Raw genomic sequence first — 14,833 nt, 5'->3', positions numbered from 1 at the left:
CTTAACTCTCGTTTCACTTGAATAAATAGAGTGCAAGAATACATTAACTTTAAGAATATTAAACAATCAGTGAATTAACTTTAATATTATTATTTGGACCAAACGATATAACAAAGTAATATAACTAACTCGTAAATATACAAAAATAAAAACGGTGCTGTCAATATATGTTCACGACTAGCGAAAGTAAGTATTTAAAAAAATTGTTAACACAACAATAATAAAATAAACAATTAAAAATTTAATTCTACTTTTATTCATATCCATTGATGTATCAGTGACTGGCTGACTTGACTTATTACACATTGTATACAGTAGGAGTGTTCTCGTAAAACCGTTTAACAATCCAAAAACTAGGAATAAGAATTTGTTTAATTTTATTAACACAATTGAAACAGGTGCAAAGGTACGCAAAATTAATTACGAACTTGACAAATCATTATACATTTCACACTACAGAAATATAACTTAATAAATCTACGCGTTATAGGTGGGAAATATTATGTTTTATGTGGGACGGAAATCACAGATTTTTTTATATAACGGGAAATCCATGTTAAATGTTAAATCATGCCGGCTCGCATGTACGGGCTCTGCACGTTCTCTTGAAGGACCCTAAGTCGAATTAGTTCGGAAATATTTCATTGGGCCGTTGGTTCCACATAATGGTGGAGCGCGGCTAAAGCGCTCATTTGTGGAATGACGGAACGAACATACGAACGTGTCTGTGAAGTTCGCAGAGCACAAAAAATTAGAGTTCTGGCAACAAACAATAGTTCTAGAGTTCCTGATAGTTTTTAGAAAGAGTTCTGCCCATTTTAAGTCTAGAATTTATTTTTTTAAATCGTGAAATGCTCTGCTTCCGGGGCACAGCAGAGCATTTCTTATGGATTTCATTAAAAAAGGTCTCATTAATACAAACAATTTAATTGTAATAGTTTCTAATCATTTAAATACAAAAATAAAAAGGCTTGATTATAAAAATGAAATAAAAAGAGTGAGAGAAAATGAAATAATTAGCATTTTTCAAACTTTTCACTAAATTAAAAAAAAAACATGTTGTATAGACATGAGAACTCTTTGGTTTCTATTAGATCTTTCTAATGTCTAGTCTAGGCTTTAATTGTTTTGCTCTCTGCTGGTAAGTGCTCTGCTAACTTCACAGACACCATACGAACCACCTACTTGGCTAAAAAGAAAAATTACCAAAAAAATGATGTAATCTAAGGCTGCGTAATCAGGGTACTGGATCATTAGTAATTTTAAATCAAAGACAAAATATAGACAAATAATTTTATTTACAAATTACTATACATTATTGTATATCTTCACGGAAGGCAATTGTTTATTCTTAATTTAAAACTTAGGGCCGAGTTCTATATTCAAATTAACAATAAACATGTCAATTGTTAAATAAATTATTAATTTTGACAAGTTCTTAAAAACCATAGACAAATTATAGAACCTACACAACCAGCCAAAACGGTTCTCTAAACAAGATGGCGTCCCTGTGACGTACAATGTTTGTAAACTCGTAAGCAAACGTCAAGTTTATTACATGTTAATAATTGTTTTAAATAATTTGCTCAAAATAACCTTTTATCATGATAACCAATTTAGTTTATTTGGTAAAAAAAAGGTAAAATTATTATTTTAATATATATAAATTATTCTTGAAAATTTTCAGGCGCAATAACGGTCGGGACTATATACTCCTTCACTTATTGCGCCAAGGCTAAATATTTCAACTAAAATAAGTCGCCGACGCAGTTAAACTCCGATGCTGTATTAGGATTAGATAGTGAAAGACATATTTACAAACATTAATCATAATCCTGAACGTGACTGACACAAAATAAATACTATATTTTTTTTTAACTTATGAAACCTTTATAAATTCAATAACACTTAATTTTTGAAATAGCCTTTAGGAATGACACAGTTATAGAATATATATTAGAACCTTCTAGTAGCTCTGGTTTGACAACTCAACTTATGAAAATCTTAGTTTGTTAATAATTTGTCAAACATAATTGTTTGTATATAGAACCCGGTCTTGAGCAATTATTTACACCATACTTATTAAGCCGTCTTTTAAACGGTTTCACTCTTGATAATTTTGACCAAACCTTTCAAGTTTAACCCATTAAAATGGGTGTCCAAGGCTGCGGTGACTGCCTTCTATGACTCCCTATGAAACCTTTGCTACTTTTTAATGAATATTACACCTTACAACACAATAACCAGAACTCAATTTAACTTTGACTTTATAAATGTCTGTTAAAATTTGGCTTCAAAATGGTGGAATAATTCAATAATCAAGAGAGATCTATCTTGTGTGTCCGTTACATGTAAATCCGTCTCAAATGTCCAGCTGTAGTGATAGCGTTGCATTGCGGACATATTTTCTTCGCCTTCAAAGATTCCAACCAGCACACCTAAAAAATAACGAAAAAAACTTTAGACTCAGTATTGATAATTTTTCTAAGTCTAGTACAGATTTATAAAAGGTCGGCAACGCGCTTTATACAAAACTGGACATACGTTTGGTCACAATCCACCTGATGTTGATATGCCTATTGGAGGACGTGTTTAATGAACCCTTTTGTTAAGAATGGCGAGGCCAAAGAGTTCCTTTGCTGTTCACAAGTAACGACTATCACAGGTTGTATGATCAAAAAATCATTTAAAAAAATACAAAATTTCTTTATACAATAAAAAGTTACATTTTTTAGCTGGTATTGGAGTCCCTGAACTAAGTCTAGGGACCCCTTCTAATGGTTTAATAAAATAGGAACTTCACAATTGAAACCAAATTATTGTATAAAGAAAAACAAACAGCTAAGACTTACTAAACTAAAGATAAAGGTTTACATGAACCAGACATTTGTACACACCAAAATGATACTCTAATGGATGGATGGGATGGGAGGTGGAGGGTAAGTGTAAAATAGTGTAAGTCCATTGTGAATATTAAGAATGGCTAAATTATACTTGAACTAGCAATTTAGTTTCTTCGTAGTTTAGTGAACAAAGTCACTTGGTAATTAATGAATTAATTTCGAATAATAGCTTAGGATATTTATTCCACATTATTGTCCTACATAAAAAAACATTAAAAAAATATATTTATATGCCTTATAACTAACAATATAGCAAGCGACTCTTGTGAACTCAGCCTGTGTACAAACAAATAGGTCTACCTCAGTAGAAATTTTGTTTATTTGTATTGCTCGCGTGAGTGGCGCTTTGCTAACCAAGTTGGAATGTGCGCGCGGTATAATATATATATATATAATATTTGTTGTAAAGGTGACTAGATGGATAAGAACATTGGCCGAGAGAGAATTTCATGTATTGTATGTGTTTATATATTATCACTTGGATAACGATGAATCAATTATATATTCATAGATATTTTCTTCAACAAATTTTGTGGTTAATGTGACAAGGTTACAGCGCATTAACTAATTATATTACGTAATAAGTTTCGGAAATACATATGACATAGGCTAAATTCATTTCTGGAATAATAAAACATATTTTACTGTCTATTAAAGTATTTTAACCATTTTTACGTTCTTCTAGAAAAGAAGTTCCGGCGGCGGTGGTATGACTTAAAATCAGGTATAATTTTTGTTTAAATTTCCCATACAACAAAATATAATGTTTTGGCAACAAAATGCATACCTCACAGTAGACATGCCAGCACTGTATGGAGACTGCTGGCGACGTATAAGGCCCCAGACATATCAAACACTTCGCCTGAAATTATACGTAGTTTTTTAAAATAAGAATAGAACAACAGATTATGGTAACAATAGAACCCTTAAAAGAATTCTTTATTCGAAATGTTTCGTTTTTCTATTGGTGTAGAACAAATATTTAAAAAAAAGTTTGAATACCTGTGTTCGAAGCATAGATTATCAAAGATCTATATTTAGTTTTTTTGGAAACCAAGTCATATCATTATAGACAATCACATTTACCAGGGAACAGCCAACATTTCATGAAAATAGGTTTAATAATTTTTGATTAACATTCTTTCTTATAATATCTATATATATTTATTATTATTTACATTTCGGGTATTACAACCATGAAGGAACCACTGTAATGTAGTCTTTTTATCCGGACGTCGTTACAAGCAAATGTAAAGGGATACTGTATTCAAATGAGTACGAGTGAGATCACTGTCTAACTGATAACTGAAAATTTTACCTCGAAACATACACGCTAAGCTAATATCTTATAAAAAAAATCAATGGCGCTACAACCTTTTTAGGTCTGGGCTTCAGATTTCTGTATTTGTTTCATGATCATTTGCTAATCGAATAGGCAAGTAGGTGATCAGCCTTCTGTGCCTGACACACACACGGTCGACTTTTTGGATCTGAGGCAAGCCGGTTTCCTTACGATGTTTTCCTTCGCCGTTCGAGCTAGTGTTAAATGCGCAATAAAGAAACTCCATTGGTGCACAGACGGGGATCGAACCAACGACCTCAGGGATGAGAGTCTAGCTAGCTAGCTAGAGCAGTGTTGGCTTAGTGGCTAGCTAATATATATAATGTTAATATGTCTTACAGAAATTTGTTACAAATAACTCATTAAGAGCAGTCGCTATACCTAATTTTCGCTACAACCAAGTCGTAATAAATAAAATCCACTGTATATAAACAAAAACGTGAAATACATTATTTACATAGGTTTTTTATTAAAACAATATAAATCTGTGAAATATTTGAGAAATAACTCACCTCTAGTCCTGAATTCTGTTTTTTCTCTAATTCTTTTATTTTCATTTTCAGTGCTTGTATGCGTGTCTGAAAATATTTTAAAACAATTTACTAAATGACCAGTTAGAATAAAAGAAGATAAGAAGGATGGTTTTACTATTCCTACAACCCAGAGAGGATCCTCAACCAGTCGAAGACTGACTTGCCCGAGGTCTCCAATGGAAAGATCCCCATTAAGAAGTTGAATGTATTCTTAGCTTAAGTCGAATACTCGATTTAGGGTTATCACAGTGATTTGTTGTCAAAGATAACAGATGTCCCCACAATATTACCAAGAGCAAAAAACTAGATACAACTTTCTGAATCAACTTTTAATAATTTGTTACCTAAAAATTGTATCAAATAGATTTCAGATTTTTAAACTACAAAATAGTTTTAATTAATTGATTAAATTACTAACATATATTACACTAGATTATTTTTTTATTATAATTTATTTGTATACAAACACTAAATAGATTGTATTATTATTTATTAACACTTTGTTACATTACAATATAAAAAAAATGGGACATAATTAAATGAAAAGGAGGGCAACTGGCGGCCTTATCGCTTTCGAGCGATCGCTTCCAGGCAACCACTATATATATATATATACGCTTTTATTTATTTACCTTGATAATTTGAAATGTAATTTTTGTAATTAATTAAATGACCCAAACCAAATAATTATTATATAGATTCCCATAATGAACACACCAGTTCTCTTTTCGGATTCTACAAATATTTGAACAATATAAAATAGCAGGTTGGTAACAATGTCTGGTACCTGCACAACATATAAGTAATTTTTAAAGTTTTACTAAATATATACCTCAGCGCTGGCTTCTACCAGCCCATTTGTTTTCTTCTCAATTTGTAGTTCTATTCCATTACACTCACTCTCATTTTCACTCGACTTGGAAGTATCTGCCTGGATTACAAAAATTAATTAAAATCATGCAAGTATAGACCCAATTTAATTTTAGCATGGGTCGAGTATGAATAGTCCCCATGCATTTGAATTTAGAATTAGAAATTAATTCAAATAAGGAATTCATAGATAATAATAGTTATAGTAGAAGTGCGCCTTACATCGGGCGCTATCCTTGAAGGTGAGTACTGAGGCGGTCCATACAACGCCGTGTCCTCGTCATCGTCTACTACCTAAAATGAAGGTTATCTTTTAAAATAATTGTTTAGTGTTAATTTCATTGATTCTAATTTCATGCGGACAGGGTCGTCAACCCTTTAATTAATGAAAATATGCTGTTTATATAAAACTTATATATCTATTTCTTCTCAATAAGAACATATTTATGTGTGTCTGACATCAAAACTAAAACCAGCCTAAATATTATATAATATAAGAAAATGCTTGACTAAGCTAATATTCGAAATTGAATTGATATATACTAACCAGCGCGTGATCGGTTGACGCTCGCCGTACACTAGTACCAGGCCGTGAGTCCGCGTCCTGCAGAGCCGTGGCCCTCACTCGCCACTCTCCGCACCACTGGTATTCAGCACCGAATCCTGAGGGTTCATCATTCTGAAATAAACCATAAACATTTACAAAACCAACTTTAAAATTTACGCATCTTTTGCATATATGTGTAGCTATTAAACTATATAAACTCAAAAGCATCTGAAGTTCTGTAACTAAACACATCCCTACTTGAATTCTTGTATTCTGTTTCAGTATTCATCATTATAGTGTGTAGTGTTCTGTCCTTTTACACACACGCGTGACCATTAGATAAACTTCACCACATTAAAAAAGTTGGTGGACTTGAGCCTTAATGCATAGGTATTATTATATTATTAAAGACAATAGCATAGCTGTGACGGCCCAGGGGTTTGCAACACAAATAAAAAAATACTATCTATGACATGGGTCTGAGAAGGCTCATAAGCTACCTGTCTACAAAACAAAAATGACAGAGAAACAAGTGGATTATTATAATTTTTTAAACTTTTATTGATAGAAGCTTAGCAACACTACACACTGATACATTGCCAAAGAATAAAAATATATTTTATTATGTGACAGGCACTAACAGGCAAACATGACATATATGAAGAAAATTATTGTTCCAACTTATAGAAGTATAATAATTTGGTCTCACCTCAACATCAATGCTGCCTTCTTCAGAGCTTGTATCAGGCACTGGTTCATCCAGCTCTGCTCCACTTCTCTTAAGACACCTTAATGTATGTCTGTGAAGACGGGAAACAGGACGAGTTGCATTACACACTGGACATTCACCTTGTCCAGTGCGCGGTGGAGAACGACGTCGCGATCGCAGCCTATTAAGACGGTTGCTATGTATACGCTGTGAATATAAGTGTAATATAAGTCTTAATTATGTTCTCATGGTTTCGCTGTTTAACAATTAATATAAATCATATAACAAATATGCCTAGAATACTAAAAGGAAAATCTTATTTAGCTGCTATATTTACGGATTTTATTTAAATATTACAAAGGCAAAAACTATTGGGAAGACAACTAAAATGCTTATGCATAACTAAGGCAAATCTAATCAAGTAATAAGCAAACCTACTACTTGTGATTTAGAAAACTATAATGAAATCATAATCAGCATATTAAGACAGTGTTAACAAAATTTAATAGTAACAGACAGACAAACAGTAGGCTATCAGTAACACAATGTAATAACTTTAATTAATTTTTTATGAATATAGGAATTGAATGAGAAATTTTTAGATTAATCTAGTTTCACTACATACTTATAAGTCTCATCTCTCTTCAAAATCGTTTTATTTTAGGTTTCACCAAATTAAAAAGCTACTAAAGTAATTCTTGAGATGAAATATTATTATAGTAGCTATTAAATACAGAAATTCAATAATTAATCGCTATTTGTTTTATTCCGGTGTTTTACGTAACAAAAATACAGTTACAATTACGAATTCTTACTTGGTAAACATCACTTCCTGGACAACCCGAAACATCCATCTCTACATCTTCATTACTTTCTTCCTCGTAAAATGTGCTGGATCCCGCTACAGGCATATTAGAGCTATTTGTGCTTAATTTCCTCTTCGATCCACTAGTGATTTTTTGCAGTCTTTCAACTTCTAATGTTAAATGCGACTCTAATTCTCCTTGTCGTATCGTACAGCTACATACTGGGCAATTAGGCAACTCGGAAACCTTTTTCCTATTTCTGACACAATTTAAAACATTATTTACATCATAAATGGAGTTAAAATTACTTGAATTTGAACAACCCTCCATATTAAAGGCTATAAGTGGTAACATTTCAGTCACTGTTTAATCTAAAAACATCACGGCTTTCTCATTATAAAACAGATGTTTAAGGTTTCAATTGAGCTTTTAGAACTTCGATTCGGTTAATAGAAGTTATCTTATAATAATTACTCCGTTTATTTACGTTAAAAAGGCAATAATCGTAAGTACTCAGCAAAACAATAACAAATAAATCGTTGAGTTTTTTGGAGTTTGGACGTTGAAAACTCTTTCATTGTTTTGACATTGACGTCTATCATTGACACTTCATTAAGTTTGTGACTTAAATAGCACAGGTAATAATATATTAATATCAAAATATTTAACAAGTGGTTGTAACTATATATATATATTTAGAGTAAGTAATTATATTTTTTTGACATTGATGACTAAATAACAAGCTAAGGTGGACAAGCCTCAATAATGTTATCTGTAATACTTAATATTTCCGCCCGGTATTTTTTATAGGTGATATGTCATAGATATTTCCATAACAATTAATTATACTGGCTTTCGAGTATTATTTGAATTATTACAAAAATAATATTTTTTTTAATTATCAATAATTCGAATGACATATTTTTACTAATTAACGTTTCTAATACTTTCTTTTTTTAGATTCCGATTTATTCATACACGCATGGCAATCCTTTGTTTATCTGTATTCTGACAACCATAAAAGTCATTGTGACATATATATTTTTTTAATCCGTAGTTGTAAAGGTTTTCTACGGCGTTCTCTAAAAAAAGTAAAGTTTATCTATTGTCAACAAAAAAGTCCGAAAGATTTTGAAAGGTATACCTTAACAAGACATATAAAAAATGTGAAAAAGAGAGTAATATAGGTTTCTTATATCTTATTCAGTTGGCTAGGCTTACGTAATCTTTTTCTTTTTAAAAAAACAAGTGCCAAAAAGACAAGCTTTGTGCCTGAGAAAAAAAAGAGTTTTGACATTTTAATTTTTTCTTGGTTCCACTTTTTACTTCCCGCTAAATTAAAATATTTTAAATTTGAATTAATTATGACACCAAATTCATATTAAGATGTTATGCATTTAAGTATATAATAAAGTAATTTAATAATTAATTATTTTAAATAGGAGTTTTTATATATTCTTGGTTTGTTAGAAATTAATAAACAAATATTTTAAGTAATAGGGTATTTCGTATTTCCCATCATTAATACTTTCCAAAAAAAAAGTAATGTATTGTTTATAATACAGGTAAGAATGGAATCAAAACCAGTAAGGATGGTTAATGTTGTTCCAATAACAAGACTTAAGGTAAGATATGTTTTAATTACAAAAATATACCTTTGTTTTCATATGTTTCTATACATGAAACATTTTCCAAGCAAACCCTTTGAATTGTTATGCTTACAATGATTATAATCTACTTTCAGAAAGTACCACTACCAGATGATAGTGAAGACACAGTGGCATGTCGTATATGCAATAAGTCTTTTGCAAATGAAGTTGCATTGAAGAACCACTGTCGTATTGAACACATTGATGCTCTGCTTAGTGGCCAAGATATTTGTGTAAGAAAAATTAAGACGGTTGCAATCTCCAAGGTATGTTGTATTTTGTATTCAAACCAACATTTTGTTTCTGAGTTAGGATGTTAGACTAATATTTTAGTCAAAGAAATATGCTTGCCTTATCTTTTACTAGGGGACTTTATTTATTGGTTTTATATATAAACAGGACAAGAGAAAAAAGGAAATGCAAGATGTAGATTCAGAACACATTATTTTGTCCGTGGAACCAATAGATATTATGAACATAGCCTTAGCACAGGATCATATCATAAATAAGGTACATTCATAACTCTGTAAAAATGATAGGATTTATTACATTTATTATATGGATAAATAAGAAAACCAATATGTGAATGTTACTAGATGTGTCTTTAGTTAAAATTTTAGGTCCAGTGTAGTAATGCACAGTAGAATAAAATAAGGCAGACATGTTTCTATTAAAAAAAGAATAACTTAAAAATGCAGTAATTAATTGTGATGTAATAATTGTTTGTGTACTGAATATAATTTTACAGAATAGTGATAACGATACAAATTCAAGTGATGGGGAGAAGAAAGCTAAAAGACCTAAAATTGAAAAAGTCAAAGTGGCCGTTAAGAAAGTGAAGGAAGTGATGGCCATCACGTAAGTATTCTTATCCTGAAGGGCCTTCAATTTTTAGGTTCTTTCTATGTATCTCGTGAATTTGACTTAGGGTCCTTCAAGACAGCGTAGCTATTCTTAAAAGTCAACCCACTTGAGAGCCTAGCTTTTTCATTGTTTTTTTAATTAGCATTAGCAACATTAACATTAGCAGCCTTAAAAACGTAGTTTTATTAGTATTATATGTATATATATATATATATATATATATATGCACTGACATTTATTTTTCTATTTAAAGGATATCAGTGCCAATATGCATATTAACGTAAAAGTACAAGGAAAAACTACAACGTTTATATATATATATATATATGTACATAATGTGTGTGTGTCTAATAGTTAAAACCGTCTCAAACAGAGGTTAAGAGCCACGAAACAAACATTTCATATTTTACGGCTTTGGAGTACATAGACGAGATTTTACCAGAACATTATAAATTCCAGCGGCCCCTTTGAGTGTCTTCAGCCATCATCTCTAGTTTCCGATAGTATATGTCACCAGATGTTCTTCTCTTGCTGCGAGTACTCGACACATATCAGAGACGAACACACGCGACGAAGGAAAGGAGTCAAGTGTCAGGTGAGCAACTCAAATATGGGCATGCTATACTAGGTGGGTACAGTATACCTTATTCGGTTGAAAATTAAAGACAGTAGGAATTAGCGTAAGTCAAAGCCAAAACAAACTAACACATTCAAAAGAGTTGAAGTGCTGGTCACGCTTTCCGCGTTTGTGTCAAGATCTCGCCTCTGGGCGAGGGATTGCTCGCCAGAAACTTGAGGAGATTGAATTAAAGAGATAACGGTAAGAGATTGGAAAATAGTAGCGAAGATGAGAGACAAGTGGAAGAATTTGAAGGCATTCACTGCTTCGTAGGACGTTTGTAGCAAATATTATATATATATACATAAAAGCAAAAACGGAACGGCTCCGACTGGGTTTAATAAAAAAACTTATCAATTATCTAGTGAATTCTTGATTTTTTTTATATTAAAAGTTTTGTATATTAGGGGGAGGAAATCAAAATTTTAAAAAGGCTAAGATGACTCATGGCATAAAAAGGTTGGAAAATAGTCTTAGATCACGATTAGGTGTGACAAGGATTTAGACCAATTTTTTTTAATGTTATGATGTTAAGCGATACCGCCGCCCATGGACACTCATATTGCCAGAAGGCTCGCAAGTGTGTTGCCGGCCTTTCAACAATTGGTACGTCCTACCAAATTCTTATGAATGAAAAGTCACAAGAAAATTATTGTTCTCAGGTGTGCGAGAAACCACTCACCGCTTCTGGAAATGACCAGCTTCCTTACATTTGTCAAGTGAGTTATTCTAAAACAAAATCAAATCTTTTTACGTTTATACGTATTTTTTTGTATACAAAATTTCAGCTTGTAACTCTAATCCCCAATGGACTTTGTTTTGTGTGTATTTTATACTTGTTTTTGAAGTGAAACTTCTTCATCGGCGTTGGGAAAAAAAATATCGTCACATTTTTCGGTTACGCGTCACATTGTTCCGTTACGCGCCATCTTTTGCTCGTCCCTACTACGGTTGATTCGAAGCCGTTAATAACAAAAATATATAATAACGATAACAATGATAGTAATAATTCTATTACAATTAATGAAATTCTGTAATAATCTTTGTAGTAATAAAGTAAAAAGAAATAATTGTATTATTTGTATTCATGTCTATGATAATAAAAGCCTTTTGTTAAACTTTATCTATTTTAACTTTATTTTTATTTAGCCAATTTCTGTAAAGTTGCATAAAGTAGATAATTTTTCGAAAAATAAGATCATAAAGAAGTTTCACTTATTACGTGTGCACACTAGTACACGCACACATTTACAATAACCTCGTGAGGAGACCCAATAATCGATGTGTCAGGCACAGAAGCCTGATTACTGTCACTAAAAATAAATATTTACTAAAATCGAACTTGATTTTTTATGGCTCAAATTGCAGTCAAAAAGTTAAAAAAATTGTCATTTTCCGACTTGTAGTTTTGCGCCGCCGGCTTCGAACGCTGCATGGATCTATCCGACCACGTGACAAAACACCACAACAAAATAAAACCATATCAATGCACAGTCTGCAATAAACGTTTCACCCAGCAGGGCGGCCTCGCCCAACACATGCGAGCGCATTCTGGAGACAAACCCTTTAACTGCACCTACTGTCCTAAGGCCTTCACTCAAAAATCCGGTTTAGACCAACATTTACGAATACACACAAAATCCAAACCGTACAAATGCGTCATATGCAGCAAAGCTTTCTGTCAATCCGTACACTTGCAACAACACATGCGCACGCACACGAATGTTGCGCCGTTTCAGTGTATCATATGCCAGAAACGCTTCAAGCAGAGCAGCCATTTGAATTACCACTTGAAATACCACAACCCGTTGAACATGACGGACGAGCAGAAAGAGAAATATACGGAGTTGATGCGAATGATGGGCAAGGAGAGCATCTTCGAACTGCTCTCCGCGAAAGGTGATAGTGAAGAGAACGGAAGTGGAGCTAACTGTGAAGAAGTCAATTGTGAAGATGTGGAATTGGTGGTGGATGGACAGGAATTGTTGGAGAATGATATCGGAAATGCTGTTGAAGTTGTATATTTAGATTCAATTTAGTTATTGACCGCCTGCAATATCTAGTGGATCCCCTCCACCCAGCGACCTGGATCTCATTTTAATTGATATCCTTTAGTCAGTGGATTTATAAGTTTACATTATAAACACACATGCTCGTTATATCCTGGATACGGATTTCCGATGCTGACACTAGATCCGCCCTAAAATATCTGTTGGGTAAATAAAATTGGATAATTGTTAAACTATTCCGGTAGTTATTAAGAACTATGGAATATTTGAAAACTTCTTTCTGTTTATTTAGTTCCTAATAAGCCCATGGAGCGATGTTTTCCATACAATTTTTCTGTTATGGTAGAATATGTATCTATTGTATAACATAATAAATACTTGTGTGGATTTGACGAAGTCGTACTAAATGCTGCTTACAAATAAATTTCCAAATTGTTATAATTATTATTAAGTGCTATTCACGATCCCATCTAAGGCTCCATTTAAGTGCCGATATAACTTCGTTTGACGTTACTGGGTCACGCCTGACGAAAAGTGATTTTGTCTCAAGCCCCTGTGTAAATAAATTAAAATTTATAGTGAAAGAGTTATATTTTTATAATTATCGTGATTTTGGCATTTTATTCAGCAAACATAGTATTGAGAGATTTCAATCACGAGAGAATCGGCACATCTACGCCCAAAATTAATATCAATCTCAATCCAATTTTAGCCATCTTAGATCGACAATTCAATCTATTTCTAAAGAAAAGCATGCCATAGATCGAGTTACCAATCTAATTATTTAACCAATCCTTCAGAGGACCGATCAGAGATTGAAGATTGCCCTCTGTATGAAAATTAATGTTTACACATGCCAATAACCTATCGGTGAAATTTGTAGGATTAGGGATCGGGATTACGATCTAACCTTATAGTCATTAGTAAAATGTATTCATTTTCGTCATCCTCCTGTTCCAGTGATAGTGATTTGGAAGTGTTAATGCAATTATCCGATTATTATTATTCTTAGATTGAGGATATATTATTAATTTTGGGCGATAAGGGTCTTTCGCTCTGTATGTTACTTTACATTTAATTAAACTTGTAATATGATTATGTCTATGTAAATACAATAAAGTTTTATCTATACTTGTTGGTCTATCATTAATTCGAGTCTAGAGATATAGTCTATTTGACATACGGAAGTTGTACTTGCTATGTCTCGAATATAATATAAATTTAAAATTACAGACAGACATTCTAGTGAAGACTTCAATAATCACTTAAAAATAAATAGAATAATGTTTTATTTGTTTAATTAACTTAATTGTTAAGAAAACCTAAATCTTGAAAATGAGCGCCTTCAAAAGGAACACAAAGAATTAAGAATATGGCCAAGATACACAGCTAATTAGAGATAAATCTAAAATTACAGACATACATTCTAGCGAAGACTTTAGTAATCACTTAAAAAATAATAGAATAATGTAATAAAAATGTTTCAAAAATAAATAGAACAAGATATTAAAAATGATTTATTTCTTAAAATAACTCAATTGTTAAAAACCTATGAAACTTAAAAGTTTTCTATAATAAATATGGCCCTCACTGCTGCTCGCTTATTCTTGGTATAACATTTTATACCACGTTTATTTGTACCACTGTTAGAGTCGAGAGTAAGAATCTTATCCTTATGACTACGTCAGTTCTTACATACGGGTTTCATATTTAACTCTGACATACTTAGCATTTTTTAACCTCACCGACGTTAGAGGGATAATGATATATTATCCCACTCCCTCCACTCTCCACACTCCCACTAAGAAGTTTTAAAAATAATTTACTTCGCCGTCCACTGATAACGAGGTCAACTAGGCGGAGCGGAAAGCGAGAAATGAACGACTACTCCGTTCATTTTCCGCCTAGTTCTCGCTCAATCCAGCGAGGGTGTGCGTCCTTTTGCGAGCTGAGCACCAGTATTGGGCGGCCCTTCGTAGCAT

The 14,833-nt window shown here is 32.4% G+C and overlaps 2 protein-coding genes across 5 annotated transcripts; one reads left to right on the top strand and one right to left on the bottom strand.

Annotated features, from left to right (window-relative positions):
• Positions 1–1,279: 1,279 nt before the first annotated feature.
• On the bottom strand, positions 1,280–8,272 carry LOC123715814 (E3 ubiquitin-protein ligase RNF220). Its single transcript, XM_045671136.1, has 8 exons — positions 7,720–8,272; positions 6,905–7,111; positions 6,196–6,327; positions 5,871–5,942; positions 5,611–5,709; positions 4,758–4,823; positions 3,691–3,765; positions 1,280–2,438 (listed from the first exon to the last, which is right to left on the bottom strand). The coding sequence occupies exons 1-8, from the start codon at positions 8,062–8,064 to the stop codon at positions 2,346–2,348; spliced, it is 1,089 nt and encodes a 362-aa protein (XP_045527092.1). The 5' UTR covers positions 8,065–8,272; the 3' UTR covers positions 1,280–2,345.
• A 500-nt stretch (positions 8,273–8,772) lies between these two features.
• LOC123715813 (zinc finger protein 501-like) lies at positions 8,773–13,985 on the top strand. 4 transcript variants are annotated; one of them, XR_006754482.1, is made up of 9 exons: positions 9,020–9,123; positions 9,276–9,335; positions 9,455–9,625; positions 9,759–9,869; positions 10,108–10,217; positions 10,683–10,818; positions 11,505–11,561; positions 12,249–12,973; positions 13,017–13,985. XR_006754482.1 is itself a non-coding variant. In XM_045671133.1 (8 exons), exons 2-8 carry the CDS (start codon positions 9,282–9,284, stop codon positions 12,879–12,881), a joined length of 1,272 nt encoding a protein of 423 aa, XP_045527089.1. In that variant the 5' UTR covers positions 8,773–8,848; positions 9,276–9,281; the 3' UTR covers positions 12,882–13,985. The 4 variants fall into 4 exon arrangements, 3 of the variants coding, with proteins under 3 accessions (XP_045527089.1, XP_045527088.1, XP_045527091.1); XM_045671133.1 differs by lacking the exon at positions 9,020–9,123 and adding an exon at positions 8,773–8,848 and having other exon boundaries at positions 12,249–13,985; XM_045671132.1 differs by having other exon boundaries at positions 12,249–13,985.
• Positions 13,986–14,833: the final 848 nt, after the last annotated feature.

This window comes from Pieris brassicae, chromosome 10, assembly GCF_905147105.1.
Source record: "Pieris brassicae chromosome 10, ilPieBrab1.1, whole genome shotgun sequence".
In the NCBI taxonomy this organism is placed as follows: domain Eukaryota; kingdom Metazoa; phylum Arthropoda; class Insecta; order Lepidoptera; family Pieridae; genus Pieris; species Pieris brassicae.
Note: the sequence above shows the minus strand (reverse complement) of the source record. Positions and strands in the feature narration are given on the sequence as shown.